Source organism: Ichthyophthirius multifiliis (assembly GCF_000220395.1).
Source record: "Ichthyophthirius multifiliis unplaced genomic scaffold scaff_1120509250940, whole genome shotgun sequence".
NCBI classification, from domain to species: Eukaryota; Ciliophora; class Oligohymenophorea; order Hymenostomatida; genus Ichthyophthirius; species Ichthyophthirius multifiliis.
Genome location: NW_004086356.1, coordinates 21,703 through 37,431, shown reverse-complemented (window position 1 = coordinate 37,431; position 15,729 = coordinate 21,703). Strand labels below are relative to the sequence as shown.

Below are 15,729 nucleotides of genomic sequence, written 5' to 3'. Positions count from 1 at the left end.
CAAAAAATTAAAAGTTTTTACTTTAATTATAATAATTTGTTATTTTATTCTTAAAAAAAATATAAATATATTTTCACTAGATTCGAATTTTTAGATTCTACTGATTGCTTTTATAATATTATTGGTCTTGAAAGAGATTCTAAAAGGAAATATACAAAATTATAAAATGAAAATAAAGCTTTCGTGTAGTAATGGATTTTGATTTAATTAATAAGTTAAAGATAATTATGAATTTTTGAGAACCTAATGTCATTATTTTGAAATTAGGATTTGTATTTTAGATTAAATTTTCTAAGTTTTTGATTTTCAATTTTAATAAAATTGAATTACTATTGATTGAGATATATTTTATTTATTTAATGGATATAAAAAATTAAGATTTAAGTTTATTAATTTATAATAAAAATTAATTTTTGTTAAAAAAATTTCCTTCATATTTAGAATAGTTTTTATTTATAAGTTATAGTTTTTTATTTAATAAGAAAAATACATATTTTTTTAAATGTATTTATATATTAATCAGATTAAAATTAAAAATAATTATTTCATTTTGTATAATTATATTTTATTTAAAAATATTTTTAAATAAAATACATAAAAAACCAATAATAAGCATGACTAGTATTTTAAGAAAAGCGAAATCAGTAGCTGAAAAAATAACAAAAAAGCCATCTGAATCAGAAGAAGACAGAGATGGTCAAAAAAAATTAACAGATTTACAAAACAGTTTGTTTATGAAAATAAGCACAATGTTTGAAGATCCAATGTAAAAATCCTAATTTGATTAGTAATTAATGAATAAAGAAAACGCATAATCAACTTTTATCCAAGAAGAAAGAATAGATTATAATTTAAAATAAGAAATAGAAAACACATCTTAAATTTAATAAGGTAAAGATGTTTTAGAAAAGGCAAAATAATTAGTAACAAAAAAATAAATAAAAAAATAGTAAAAAATATAAAAAAAAGCTTGAAAAAAATAAATCAGATATACCTGCAGTAAAAGAAAAAAAGTAACAATAAAAAGCAAAAAATTAAAGGAATTAAAAAGAAAAAGAAAAAGAAAATACGTTTGTTACTGGTACAGGTTTATATTAAGAAAAATAATATGAAGAAGAAGAAGAATTATAATTTTAACAATAAAAATAATTACAAAATTTAAAAGAAGAGGAAGAAGAAAACGAAGAAGATTATTAATAAGAAGAAGAAGATTTTGACACTGAATAATATTTGAAGGATTTAAACGAAAAAAAGATATTGACGATCTCGAAGAGTTAAGATAAATGATAGCGAGTACAAAAAAATAAATATAAGGATATGCTGGGGAAGTTTATAATCTTAAAAACTAAGTAAGTGAATTAAATAGTAATTATAAAGATATTGGATATGGAGTAGATGAATATATGTTTGATGAAATGGATAGATAATTTAATAAATATATGCCAGGAGGTGATGTTAATAAATTATTTGATAAAAATAATAGATAATAAATATAATAAAAAAGTATTAAAAGTGGAAATGTTGGATAAAAATAAACTTTTGAAAATATTAAATCTAATACGAAAAATAAATAATTAAATGGAGTTCAAAAATTATCTAGTACTTAAAGAAATAGTGAATCGTAAATTGTTTCTAGTAATAAATAAATAAGGGATATTTTTTGATTGATAATATATATATATATATATATACATAATAATAAATGCAAAAATATTAATATATAATTTAAAGTAAACTTTATTAATAATAAATATTATTTTTTTTAATTTTAAATTTAGTTTAATTATATTTAAAAATTTATAGTTTTTGTTTCTAATTTATTAAGATAAAAAATACTTTACTCTATTATATTTGTTTTAGTCATTTATTTTTATTTGTAAATTTATTAATAAAATAATAAACTAATCAAGGAAATTATTATTAACTAAAATTCCTATAAAAAATTTAATTTTAATATAATGATTAAATTCTTTTTATCCCACCCTCCTCATTACAAATATTATCAATGCTTTAAAACATATATTTCCTTTATATTACTAAAATTACTACTAAAAATATTGCTATTACTTTTGACTAAAGAAAAATCTCCTTTTATTATTTTTATTTGATTCATATCTTTATTTTAAGGTATTTCTTAAATTTTTCTAGTTTTATAAAAAATATTTGTTTGTGTCATCAAGATTAGTTTTATTTATTTATATTATATTAATATTTCTTTTAAACAACCTTTTTGAAACAAATTGTTTTTTTAACTTAATAATAATTCAAGAATTAAAGTATTTTTAAGCATTTATAAATATGATTATATTAAATTCTATTTTTATAGATATTATTTGCTTTCATTAATAATTATCTTTATATATCCTTGATTTCTATTATATAATTTAGCCTTATATTTATTTAAAAAAATTAGCTGCATAGTTTTAGTTTTACTAATATTGCATGTTTTTAAGTTCTTTTATTTTTTTCTGAATTATATTTTAAAATATTAATCAACAAAAAAAAGGCGAGAAAAATAAATAATAGTCTTTTTTTTTTTTTACTAATTTTGGTATTTAAAAAAAATATACAGAAGAAATAAAAAAATCATAAAAAAAAATATAATAAAATATAGAAATACTAGTTTTTATTATATAATCATGTCTTACTTTTATTTATAGAATGTATTTGGTGAAATAGTTGAATGTTTGAATCATAATATGGTCTTATTGGTATTTCAATTTCAAATTTTATAAATATTTTTAATTTTTAAGTTTTTTTTCTATCATTACAGCATATAGTTGTTTTAAATTTTAGTCATTATTTATTATTTGTTATTAATTTTTTAGGGTTAAAGAAAATAAAAAAAATTTAATATTACATATTTAATAATCATATTAATAAAAATATTTTATATTAATAAGGTTAATTATTTAAGTTTTGAATTTAAGTATTTTTTTTTATTAGTAAAATAAGTATTTAATTTTTTATATTAATAAAATATAAATATATACATTTAAACTTTTAAACAAATGAAATTATTTAAATAATATTAAAATAAATATATAATAAATGCATTTTTTGTATATTATAATTTTTAAAATAAATATTATAATATTTTTTTTATTTATAATATAAAAAAATTAAATAAAAAATGCATATTAGAAATATATATATTATTAATTATATGCGAAGATGAAAAAAAATTAAAAATAATATTTTTTACAAATTAATATAGTATAAAAAAATATATTAATAAAAACAATAAATATTAGATAAAAAAAAATCTTTATAAAATAAAAAAATGGCCGGTTTTTCAAGAGATAAATATAAAAAACTTGCAAAAGGTTTTTATGGACGTAGTAAAAATTGCATTAGAGTAATGGCTGGGCGTGTCCATAAAGCATTAAGATATTCATTTAGAGATAGAAAAGTAAGAAGAAGACTTTGTAGAACATCATGGATATAAACAATAAACGCAGCTACAAGAGAACATAATCTTCCTTATAATAGATTAATATGGGCATTAAATTAATCTAATATTTAATTAAATAGAAAAATACTTGCTGATTTTGCAATTAACGAACCTTTATCATTCAAAGCTTATATTGATGAAATTAAAATATAAGTAAAATTGGAAACAAAACCTCATAAGCGTGTTATTGACCCTTTAGAAGCTTACGCAAAACAATTAATTATTGACGGTGAATTGAAATAAACTAATATTAAAGTTGAAGAACCTTTACCTTATCTTTTTGGACGAAGGGAAGAAATTAATAAATACAAAGAAAAAGCTGATTAAGAAAATAAAATTTGAAAAAATATGGAATAAAAAAATATAAATAAAATTACATATATATATATATATATATATATATAATTATATATAGATAAATATTTATTTTTTAAGCTAAATATAAACTATTAAATATTCATTTTTAAATAGAATTATTTTATATATAAAGTCAAAGCCTATAATTTTACTATACTTATATTTTATTCAAAATAAAATAAGATGTTAAAATGATTATAAATTATAGAAATCATTATAATATTGATTCTATAGGCTTTTTATTATAGAGTATAATATTTATTTATAATTTGAATTAATAAAATTAAAAATATTTACTTAATTTTAAACTTTTAAATATTTATTATTCATTTTTTTATTATAAATTTATTTTTAATAAATATGTTAATTTTTATTTATAATTTGTTTTATTCATTTTTATTATAAAAGTATTTAATAAATACTTTTAAATTAATATTTATATTATAAACATTATTTTTATTTCATTAAATATATTAAGCATTTAAAAATAAAATAAAAACAGTAAGACTAATATTATTATAAAATGTGACTCAAAATCTTTAAATTATTATATGCATGATTAATAAATAAAGGAAAAAATGAAAAGCTATATTAAAAATAAATATTTTATTAAAAAATAATTTTATCTAAAGTTATTCATAAAAAAATATGAAAAATAATTCATATATAAATAAAAAAAAAGTATAAGTTTATAATATTTACATTTACAAATAAATATTTTCTTATTAGAATTTTTTTCAAATCTAATCTAAATATAAATAAATATATATTTTTTTATTTATTTATTTTCATTTTTTTAATAAATCTTCTTCTCTTTTTAATTTTTTTTATTTATTATTATATTATACTAAATGAAATGCTTATTTTAATTTATTGCTTTTTAGTTTTCTTTTCTTTTTCATTACATTATCTAATTTTCCTTCTTTTTCTTACTTATCGAATTGGTCTCGTAAAAAGTCCTCTTTTATTTAACTTTTTTGGCAAAATAAGGCAATTTATTTGACTGAATTTAGTTTTTGGCATTTTTTTTGTATTTATCTTTTATTTATTTTATCTTATCGTTTTTTTCTTTTAATTTTAGTTCTCCTTTTATTTATCCTAAGTTGTTTTTTAGAATAAAAACTTCCTCTTATGTGTATTTCTTCTTCTTTATTTCTTCTTTAAGATGCTCGATTTCTTTTTATTTCATTTCGTCTATAAATCTATAACTTTCTTTGTAAAATGTATCATTATATATCCCTGATAGGCTATCAAAACGAGGATCTCTACCTTTTTTTCTTTATGATGTTACAACTTTTTGGAATACTGATACGGGTCTTTTTGCATCTCTTTCTATAGGACTTTTTATTTGTTTTTATAATTAATTTAGTATATTTTTTTTTATATATACGCTCCTTTTTGGTGCTTTTTTTTTGGTATTTCAATTCCTTAATTATTTTTTTGGGAAAATTTTGGCAAAGATTTTGAATTATTTTATTTTATTGAATTTTATTTGGAATTTATTTAAAGTAATTTTTCAAAAGATACATATTTAAGTTATTCTTTTATCTTTTTTTTTTATTATTTTTCTATTTTTTTTAATTAATTTTTTACAAGTTGTTCTTCATCTTAATCTGACATTTCTTTCTTTTTTATTTTTAATAATTAATAAAATATTATATATATTAAGCTTTTAATAAATTTGTATTTTATAATAAAAATATAGTACGAATCTATTTTTTTTTTAAATAAATATTTTTACAATAAATATATTTATTTTTATTCTTAACACATAAAGAAATTTATAAAATTTAATATTAAAAATTTAATTTTTTTTTTCATTAATTTGCAAAATACATGTTTTCATCAAAATTTTGTACTATATTCCAATCTTTAAATACATTTTATAGAAAAATTTATTTATCTAACATAATTTACTTCATATTTATTATATAAAATTTATATTCATCCATTATAATTTAAAATATTGTATTGTTTGATATACATTTATTTATAAAAAACTATTTTTTAATTTTTTAAAATATTTTATCTTTGTTTAAATTAATATTATTTAATTAAATATTTTTCTTTTCTTTTTTTAAAATCATTTCTTTTAAAATTCTTTCTTTATTTTTTTCTAATAAATTCTCTTCACATTCTTTTACTTTAATTTTAAATTCAAGAACCTTTTTTTTGAAAAAATAAATAAATTAATTTTATTTAAAATTAAAACTTAACACTTTCGCCTATTTAATTCAATATTTGATATTGATTATTTCAATTTTTAATTAAACAAAGTTATAAAATAAACAAATTCTTTATTTTCTTTTAAAAATTATTACATTATTTTCTGTCCTTAGTCTAATAATTGGTTTACTAAATGATAATTTCTTAATTCTGGATGTATTTATTTATATAATTCACTATCTATTTCTAATAATTTTAAATCGAAATCTTGAACATTTTACGTTTCAAGATTTATTTTATATTATTTTAAATCTAAATCTTAAATTAATTCTGGACATAAAATATTTACTTCTATTTATTAATTTAGTTCATCTCTTTATAAAAAATGGGTAATTATTTTAATATCATTTGTATAGATTATATTTTTTTAATCTATTAAATCTTTATTATCATCTACAATTAATAATTTTTTGGACTTATGAATACTTTTCATATGATTTTTATATTTTTAAATACTAAAATATATATATATTTATATATATATATATATATATATATTCAAATTTGTATTTTGAAAAAAAAAAACATAAATAAATATAATATAAAAAATCATTAATCTATAGCGCTATTAACATATTTATTTAACGACAAAACACTATAAGTAGAAATCAAATTCTTTTTTTAAAAAATAAAATATATAATTAGTTAAAAATGCATTATTACTGCTATACTATATCCAATAAATCCTCTATATAGTCCTTTTAATCCCTCTTCTTAATTAATAAGCCTTATTGCATGCCAAGTTCCTCCATATCTTTTAGGAATCATTCCAGCAATTTTAGATTAGCATTCTAGTCTTCTAACAGCAGTCAAAATCGGATAAACAGTTAAATGTCCTATAAAACTGGAAATTAAATAACTTTATATATTTCCACTTGACCCAATTACATTATTAATTAATAATTAAACAACATTTTTGCCACATTAACCACTAGCACCTTTTTTTTTTAATATTATTAAATTATTTCATTTCTATTAAAAATAAACCTTATAATAATTCCTTGGGTCTATTTCTATGTTTTTTAAGTGCGAACATTATACTTTTATATGTACTAAATTCCGGTATTCTATTTTAAAGTATAAAACGTGTAGATAAAAGCTAAATAGGTTAACAAATAACATCTATAGCGCAAATAATACCCAAAGCTTAAATATATAAAAATATAAATATATTTATTATCTCTAGTTTTTTAACCTACTAAAGTTTTTGATAGTTAAGAAACGTTATCACCAACACCTTAATATTATTACATTCCTAAAGTTTCATAACGTAAATTTGCTGTTATAACTTAATAAAATAAACTTAATAAATTGCCTTTATAAAATCCCTAAAATCCCTAATTTTTTAACGACTATATTACGTCTTTATAACTTGTATATACTGGAGCCCTAAAAGGCATATTTGATCCTTTTTTTTAATTTTATATTATTTTATTATTCTATTTATTTACCTAAAGAACCTGATTTCAATATTAACTCAAATTTACGCCTATCTTATGTAGTAACTCCTTTTTAAAGCTCACCTAAAGCTTTAGTATCTGTTTTTACTTCATCTCCGTATAGATTTTTATGAGGTAAAACTGATAATTATAAGGATACATATATTGTTGTCATTGGAGCTGTTATCGCACTTTTTATTTATATTTGTTATTAAAATCAATCATACATATTTAATTCATTTATTATTGATACCTTATGATTATATCATGACTATGTTTTGAAAGTAAAAATTTTTATTGTCTTTCGCCTTTTTTTAAAAAAAATAAAAATATGTTTTTTAAGATTTTAACTTTAATATACGTATTCTTTTTTATATTGCAAGTGTCGGAATCAAATTCGGGTCGCCGTCAGACATTTTATTTGTATTTTTTTGTTTATTTGTATAAATTTTTTAATTTTATTTTATTTGTATTATTTTAATTTAATTATTTTATTTGTATTATCTTAATTTAATTGTTTTTTTATCTTTTGTTTGTTTGTTTTTTAAATAAAAGCAAATAAATATCTTTTTTTATATATTAATATTAATAACATAAATAGTTCTTTATTAATCAAAATTAATTTAATATTATTGAAATAAATAAATGTTATAATAAGATGAAAAAGTATTTATATATGTAAATTAAAATAATAAATAAAAAAAAATAAAAAAGTGAGAAAAAAACAAAAGCATAATAAAAAAAAGAAATAATAATTAATAAATTAAAAAAATAAAGAAAATAATAATAATAAAATAAATGGCCCTAAGAAGAATATTAAACAATCATTTTAAATTAGCATTAAACAAACAACAATAATTAAGGGGAGGTCATGGTTGGGACAGACCAGATGTCCCTTTATCATTAAATCCAATTTATGTCCATAAACGTGAAGTAAAAAAAATAAAAATAAGCATTTAAAAAAATAAAAATAGATTTCAATTTTCGATAATAATATGTGGGCTTATGATTAAGTATATCCTGAATATATGATAACTTATAGTGAAATGTATGTTAGAGATGAATGGGGTGCCTTAAAGGAAATACTTTATAATTCAACTTATATTGTATTTACTTTAGGATTAATTGGAATGTTTTATTATTTTAATGCAAATTATAGAGTTGGTGGTCTTGATACAAATTCTTCAGATTCACTCCTTTTAGGAGATTTTTTCAAATAATATGAAAAAAGAAGCGCAACGAGACCTAACTTTTTAAGATTATGTATTTTTTTAATAATTTTTTATTTTTATATAATATTTTTTTATAGCTTGTACTACTGAAAATGCAAGAATTTACGCTGAATATGATAAGAATGGATTTTTATATGAAAACTTCTAATCTAATATTGAAAATATCAATTAAAGAAAAAGAGTGAATCAAGAAGCAAAAAACTTCGTTTAAAAAGTTAGAAAAGAAGCCATAGATAAAGTTAAAAATGGAAATATGGAACACTAACATGGACATCATTGAAAAATGTTAATTTTTTATTTTTAAATAGAATATTTTGAAATATGTTTTAAGGATATATATATATATATATATTTTTTTTTTTAAGTAATTTTTTATATTTTTATTATTTTTTTTTTTTTTTTAAATCAACTTTATTATTATTATTATTTTTTCTCTTTTTTTTATATATTTTATTTATTGGGATAAATATATATTTATTAATTAATTAAATTTAAAAAACAATTAAATAAGTTTTTTAATTAGAAAATATGAACATTAAGTTTTAATTTTAAACATATTTCATTGATTATAAAATTAGAAAATTTTAATAAATTAAAAAATTAATATTTAGAATTCTTATTTTCAATTTAGTAGTAATAATCTTTAATTATATTACATATAATTTGGGTGTTTTTATAAAATAATATCAAACATTCTATAAAGTTTATTTAAAAAAAAAAAATATATTTATATATTTGGATAATTAAAAGATTAATTTAATATAGGTATTAATTTTTTTGTTTACAAAAAATATTATATTAACTATTTTACTATTTATTTAAAAATTTAAATATAATTAAATGGTTTTTAAGTACTAAAGGAAAAACATAATAATGATATATTTGTCAGTTATAAACATTTATTTTAAAATTAAATATAATCAATTTATATACATTTTAAAAAAATTATAAAAAAATATAAATATTATATAAAAATAAATAAATAAATATATTATAATATTTAAATTAATTTATTATTTTTTATGAACGAAAACTCATTTAAATTAAATGAAGAATATATAAAATCTTTTCGAAATGATAGACGAGAATTATTTAAATTTGGATAAAAAACTTAATTAAAGATAAAGAGATATTATATACTAGATTAAGAATAATTAATATATTATAAAACAAATACATCTAAACAATAAAAAGGAATTATAAATTTGTTTGGGTGTTAATATTGTATAGAAATAATGTACTTTAATAATTAGAAATCTATAAAAATCACAACTAAAAATAATTAAAATAAAATATGGATTTTACCAAAAAATCCAGAAGAAATAGACATTTTATATAATTATATTTAAAATATTAATAAAATTGAAATCGATAAAAGTTATAAAAAAGAATTATAAAATTCTGATGAAAAAAAAACTAACCAGATTAATAGAATATAAGAAAATAATGTTTTATAAGAAAAAATAGATATACAAATATAATTAGAATATAAAAAATAAAAAGAAAATATTATTTTAGATGAAAAAAATAAGATAGAATTAGAATTTTCTAAAGATGAAGAAATTAATATTGCAAATGAACCTTAAGAAAACGAGTTTAGATTTCAAAATTTAAAAAACAATATACTTTTAAATAGAGGTATTTGCTTAACCAAACCTTCATTATAAGATATTAAATAGGGAAATTATAAAGAAAAAACATAAATTATTTATTTTAGTACTAAAAGTGATAATGCTAAACATTTTGATTTTGATTAAAAAAGCGAATAATTATATATAGAAAATTCACTTTCTACTATTTAAAAATGAATGGAATCTTAGTGAAATTTAACGAAAAAGAGACTCAAATTTTAATTCTAAATGTACTACTGGTGAACTTATTTTAAAAAACTAAGAAAAAATTTAAGAAATTAAAAATTATAATACAAGTTTAGAAAATATGTAGATTTGTTAAGAAAATAATTAAGCTTATTAAGAAAACGATTATATTTTTTAAAATAATAAACATATTTTTTAATAAAATAATATGAATTTTTTTAATGATAATACTAATTTTAATAATGCGTAAAAGAAAAATGTAGAAATTCCGAAAGATACTAATATTATAATAGATTTAGAAGAAAATATAGAAGTTTTATTAGATAAAAAGTTATAAGAAAAACTTGTAAAAATAAAATAATAAAATACTCAAAAAAATGAAAATAAAATACTATACAAAATACAGGAATATGAAGAATAAAAAATGACACAAAGAAATAGTATTTTAGAAGAATATTTCTAAGAAGAAAAAAAGCAAAAGTTAACAATAGAGGAATGCTTTGAAAAGGGATATAATTATTTATGGTAGTTTTAATTTTAAAAAGCAATTAAAATATTCAGTATATATAAAGAAAAAAACATAAATTTCGAATACGCAATTTTAGAACCTGACATAATGTAAATATTAATATCTGGAGATAAATATTTGATTTATAAAACATTACAAAAATTCGAAGATATGATTATTTATATATAAAAAAATATAAAATAAAAAGAAAAAAAAAAAAAAAAATTAAAAGTTTATTCTTTATATTTATTGAAAGCAGAAAGTTTAATAATGAAAGGCCTTTTAGAATTTTTAAGTCAGAATAAATTTTAGGCTTTTTTTTGTTTTAAAAATGCTTATTTGTCTTTCTAAAAAGTCAAAATTAAAATTGATGAAAATAAAAAAAAAATTAATACTATTTTCGATATATACTCTTAAAATAGATTTTTTTTTATTTCAGGAATAATCAATATCGGCTTAAATATGATCCCGCCTCATTTTTTAAAAGTTCTTAATTTTATTGGAATCTAGCATAATAAGAAAATCGGCTATGAGCATCTCGAATTATGTATTAATTAGAAATCTATTAGGTCAAATTATGCATCATTTTTTTTGGCAGTTGAATATGTAGAGTTAAATCATGATTTGGAAAAGTCAATTTAAATTATTAAAAAAATGCTTAGAAGTTTACCTTAATGTCCTTTTTTTTATTGGATGGCGTCTCTATTATCTTGGAGGTATTCCAAAGTAAATATATATATAAATATATATATATATATATATTTATATATATATATATATATATATATATTTATATAATTATATATATATTTATATTTTTTTTAAATCCATATTTTTATTTATATTATAAAAAGCCTGATGACGCTATTATTTTAATAAATAAAGCTTTATTATTTTGTGGAAAAAAAATATAAGATACTGCATATTATTTAAAATTTGAAAAAGGATGGTTTTATATATCAAAATTTGATTGGGATGAAGGTATAAAATATTTTGAAGAAATTGCTGTTTTTTCATTGGATTTTTTTTAGTTTGATTTTAATTTATTTGAAAAGATTGCTTTGAATAAGAAATTTAATAATTTGGATTTTTCTCAATTGAATAAACTGGTTTCTTTAAGTAAATAAAAAACCTAAGTAATGCTTTTTCTACCTCATAAAAGTTGCATTTGTGTATTATTAGGGTGCTGTTATTTAGAAAAGAATTCAGAAAATGATATGATTTTATGGTTTTTGATGACTATTTATATTAATAAAGTTATTTTCATTTTATTTTTTATTTTTTTAATGTTAAAAATAAAAATAGAAATATAATAACGAAAAATCTAATATTGATGATGATATTATGAAGTTATGTATAAAATATTTGCTTAGGAAAAATAAATAATTTATAAAGTATGAAATTTTGTATTTTTTAAGAGAAATAACTAAATTAAGTGAAAGTACTTTATAAAGATTTTTTAATGATACAGATTAATAGTATGAGAATATTATTTCTAATTAAGATAATGATATTATTAATATTTCAAGTAATTATTTATTGAAAATTATATGCGGTTGCTTGAAAAAAAATTATAATTAAGTATTTTAAATTGAAAAAGATATTTAAAAAATAAAAAAAAGATACCTTCGAATCATTTTTATTTATTACATCATGCTTATCATTTGATTGGTAGATGTTATTTTTAAAATAAATAATAACAAAATGCTAAAAAATATTTCGAAAAATGTTTAAAATATAAAAAATGTGAGTTTAGTTTGGAAAATAAAACTTATAAATTTTTATAGTCTATTAATTGAATATTAATTTTCTTTTCTTTCAGTTTTTTTTTTTTTTTTTTCTAATTTTTTGTAAAAAATAAATATAATTAATAAAAATAAAATTTAATTTTTTTATGTTTTTAATAAATTAATAATCTTTACTTTTTATATATTAGTTTTTTGTTAATTAAAAATTAAATATTATTTTTTTATTTTTAAGATTATTAGTAATATTTTTATATTTTGTTTTCATTAATTATTTTTGAAAACTTTTTTTATTGTTTTTAATTCAAAATTATTATTTATTGTAATTTTTTTTTTAAAAAATAAAAATAAAAATTTGTATAAAATTAATATTATTATATTAAATTAAAAAAAGATAAAAAAATAGAATTATTTTATTAAATAAATCAAAGATCGTTTATTAAGCTTTCAATATTATGGTTTTATTAAATAGCCCAAAAATTATGATTTAAAAATTCACTTTTAACTTCTCCTTCAATAAAATGTTCCCTAGTTAACATAAACAAAACATATTAAAGAAATTAAATAAATATAAAATAATAATCAAAAATTACTTATCTTAATTTTCTTCGTTATTTAAAAGTATTTTTTAAGCTTCCATAATATTATCATTTTAATTTTATTAACAAAAATCTTCTTAATCAAAGTCATCATGCATTTCTTTTTCATTTATTACTTCTTCTACATTTTCATTATTTTCATTTTATTAATTTTGTTATTTTTAAATTTTCAAATACTAATTGAATTTCTTTTAATATAAAATACATTTTTAGAGAAAAAAAAATAATAATAAATAAATAGAATGATACTTCGTAAATTTTCTAAATATCGATTTCATATTTACTAATATCATCGTAATTTTCTTCACTTTTCCTTTTTTTAGGGTCTTCACCCCCCAAATCTTAATTTTAAATTTAACAAATATCCTAATATAATGTATTTATGAAATTTTTCCAATTTTCGTTTTAATTTTTATAAATTTTCAATTTTTCACAATTATCATTTTCTTAAATTTTCTTACTGAAATTAATTAAAAATCCAACATATCCTTTTCTTTTATTTATGATTTTAAATATATATATATATATATATATATATATATATATATATATATATGTGTTAAATTAAATAAATTTTTCACTTGCTTTTATAGACTTCATTAGTTAAATTTTCAGCAATTTTATCTAAGAAATTAAATTAAACAAACAAAGCGTTTTCAATTACTTAAGATTTATTATTAAAAAATAAATTTAAACACTCACTAATTATTTTATCAATAAGAATATGTAAAATATTACTCCATTTATTATTTATCATTAATTACTATTTTTTTTTATTTTATAAATAAATATAAACAAGTAATATATATATATAAATATACTAATAATAATTTAATTAATCCTTTTTCACAGAATTTTTCAATCAAAAGTAATTAATTAGATTTAAAAATATGAGAAATTAAATCTACAACTTTAATTTTACCCATTCCAAAAACTTAATTTTCCTCTCCATTTTAATTTTTTCTTTTTCCAGAATTCGATTAATTTTAAAGAATCTATATTATTCTATCAACTGAATCCATAAAATTATTTAATCCATATAATTCTTATTATTATTCTTATTATTAATTATTTTCTTAGTTTTCTGATTCTTTACTTAGTTTATTTTAATATTTTTTATTATAAACAACCACAATTAATCCCAAAACAGTCGAAACTTTGCTCTAAACCTATCCATCTTGGGTATTTAAAAGAACTTCTATCAAATCCTTTATTGTATTACCTTCAAAAATATATCCTTCCACAGTTTAAAGTACAGTACTTGTTCTTTAGAAATTTATTTCTTCAAGAATATTATTCAAGACTTCAATAAGTAGAGAAGAAATGCTTATTTTTTGTAAATTATTGCCTATTTTTAAATCAGTTATTAATAAATCTAACAAATATTATCTTTAATTGGAAAATTCATCTATATTATTATTATTATTTTCATTGCCGACATTTAAAAGTAATTTCTATAATTAATTTGCAATACTTCTAACTTAAACATGTTTTACGAAATTATTTAAGATTTCTGTTTTATTATTTGAAGAAATATATTTAAAGAACTTTTTTTTTTTTTTTTTTTTGAATTGTTTTTTTATTAAAAAAAATAAAAAATATATTTTTTTTACATTTCCCCTTGGTGTAAATACATTATTTAAAACTTTTCCAAAATATCCTGATAAAGTGTCATCTAAATCTTCTTTATTTTCAATAAATTAGAATATTTATTCAATTAACTGATATTTTGGTTCAGTTTTTTAAATATTTTCTTCAATTTCTTTATTTTCTTGTGTTTTTTTTTTGTTTTCATTTTCGTTTTCATTTTCATTTTCATTTTCATTTTCATTTTCGTTTTCATTTTTTGGTTCTTTTTCGATTTCGGAAGATTCGTCAAGTTCTTATTGGATTTCAAAATATAAATTTTCTAAAGTTCTTATTTATACACCTAATATTTCACTAGAAACAAATGGATATCTTTTTTATTTTTAATTTTAATGTACTTTTTTTTTTTTTTTACTTTATATAATATTTTTTCATCTTCTGAAGTTTTATCAGGCATTTATATAGCATAATTTATCAATTATTTTAAAAATTCTTTGTTTTCTTTTATACTATTTTATATGAGTTTATTTTATATTATTAAGGTTTTATTTACTAATTGTAAAATTTATTGGAATTTTATTTTATGTCAAATACAATGTTTTCTTAATCTAAAAATTTCTCTACTGTTAATTCATTGTCTTTAAAAAGTTTGTCTAAATTTTAAGAATTGCCACCCAAAAATCCAAAATGATTCCAAAATTAACTTTAATTTTTTTAAATATGTATATTTTATTATTTTTTATTGTATTTTTTTTAAAAAAAAAA

General features: G+C 16.7%; 4 protein-coding genes across 4 annotated transcripts, besides 23 other annotated features; 2 read left to right on the top strand and 2 right to left on the bottom strand. All coding sequences in view use genetic code 6, as the record gives it.

Annotated features, from left to right (window-relative positions):
* Window positions 1-442: 442 nt before the first annotated feature.
* Window positions 443-482: a microsatellite.
* A 2,736-nt stretch (window positions 483-3,218) lies between these two features.
* Window positions 3,219-3,261: a microsatellite.
* Window positions 3,262-3,283: 22 nt separating this feature from the next.
* On the top strand, window positions 3,284-3,796 carry IMG5_115540 (hypothetical protein; the record flags this gene model as incomplete). The annotated part of the gene is made up of 1 exon (XM_004034659.1): window positions 3,284-3,796. One exon carries the CDS (start codon window positions 3,284-3,286, stop codon window positions 3,794-3,796), a length of 513 nt encoding a protein of 170 aa, XP_004034707.1.
* Window positions 3,797-3,831: 35 nt separating this feature from the next.
* Window positions 3,832-3,868: a microsatellite.
* Window positions 3,869-4,833: 965 nt separating this feature from the next.
* Window positions 4,834-4,885: a microsatellite.
* Window positions 4,886-5,347: 462 nt separating this feature from the next.
* Window positions 5,348-5,391: a microsatellite.
* Window positions 5,354-5,401: a microsatellite.
* A 130-nt stretch (window positions 5,402-5,531) lies between these two features.
* Window positions 5,532-5,566: a microsatellite.
* Window positions 5,567-5,880: 314 nt separating this feature from the next.
* Window positions 5,881-5,919: a microsatellite.
* Window positions 5,920-6,497: 578 nt separating this feature from the next.
* Window positions 6,498-6,535: a microsatellite.
* Window positions 6,536-6,586: 51 nt separating this feature from the next.
* Window positions 6,587-7,651, bottom strand: IMG5_115530 (mitochondrial carrier protein, putative; the record flags this gene model as incomplete). Its single annotated transcript, XM_004034658.1, has 5 exons — window positions 6,587-6,652; window positions 6,701-6,975; window positions 7,025-7,219; window positions 7,275-7,445; window positions 7,489-7,651. The coding sequence occupies 5 exons, from the start codon at window positions 7,649-7,651 to the stop codon at window positions 6,587-6,589; spliced, it is 870 nt and encodes a 289-aa protein (XP_004034706.1).
* Window positions 7,652-7,910: 259 nt separating this feature from the next.
* Window positions 7,911-7,997: a microsatellite.
* Window positions 7,935-7,980: a microsatellite.
* Window positions 7,935-7,997: a microsatellite.
* A 159-nt stretch (window positions 7,998-8,156) lies between these two features.
* Window positions 8,157-8,275: a microsatellite.
* Window positions 8,214-8,275: a microsatellite.
* On the top strand, window positions 8,275-8,988 carry IMG5_115520 (hypothetical protein; the record flags this gene model as incomplete). Its single annotated transcript, XM_004034657.1, has 3 exons — window positions 8,275-8,409; window positions 8,451-8,739; window positions 8,786-8,988. 3 exons carry the CDS (start codon window positions 8,275-8,277, stop codon window positions 8,986-8,988), a joined length of 627 nt encoding a protein of 208 aa, XP_004034705.1.
* Window positions 8,741-8,783: a microsatellite.
* Window positions 8,745-8,779: a microsatellite.
* Window positions 8,989-9,059: 71 nt separating the features above from the next.
* Window positions 9,060-9,152: a microsatellite.
* Window positions 9,153-10,134: 982 nt separating this feature from the next.
* Window positions 10,135-10,207: a microsatellite.
* Window positions 10,208-11,763: 1,556 nt separating this feature from the next.
* Window positions 11,764-11,849: a microsatellite.
* Window positions 11,779-11,879: a microsatellite.
* A 2,010-nt stretch (window positions 11,880-13,889) lies between these two features.
* Window positions 13,890-13,933: a microsatellite.
* A 486-nt stretch (window positions 13,934-14,419) lies between these two features.
* Window positions 14,420-14,444: a microsatellite.
* Window positions 14,445-14,455: 11 nt separating this feature from the next.
* Window positions 14,456-15,666, bottom strand: IMG5_115510 (hypothetical protein). The gene is made up of 2 exons (XM_004034656.1): window positions 14,991-15,666; window positions 14,456-14,924 (listed from the first exon to the last, which is right to left on the bottom strand). The coding sequence occupies exons 1-2, from the start codon at window positions 15,419-15,421 to the stop codon at window positions 14,675-14,677; spliced, it is 681 nt and encodes a 226-aa protein (XP_004034704.1). The 5' UTR covers window positions 15,422-15,666; the 3' UTR covers window positions 14,456-14,674.
* Window positions 15,166-15,223: a microsatellite.
* Window positions 15,667-15,729: the final 63 nt, after the last annotated feature.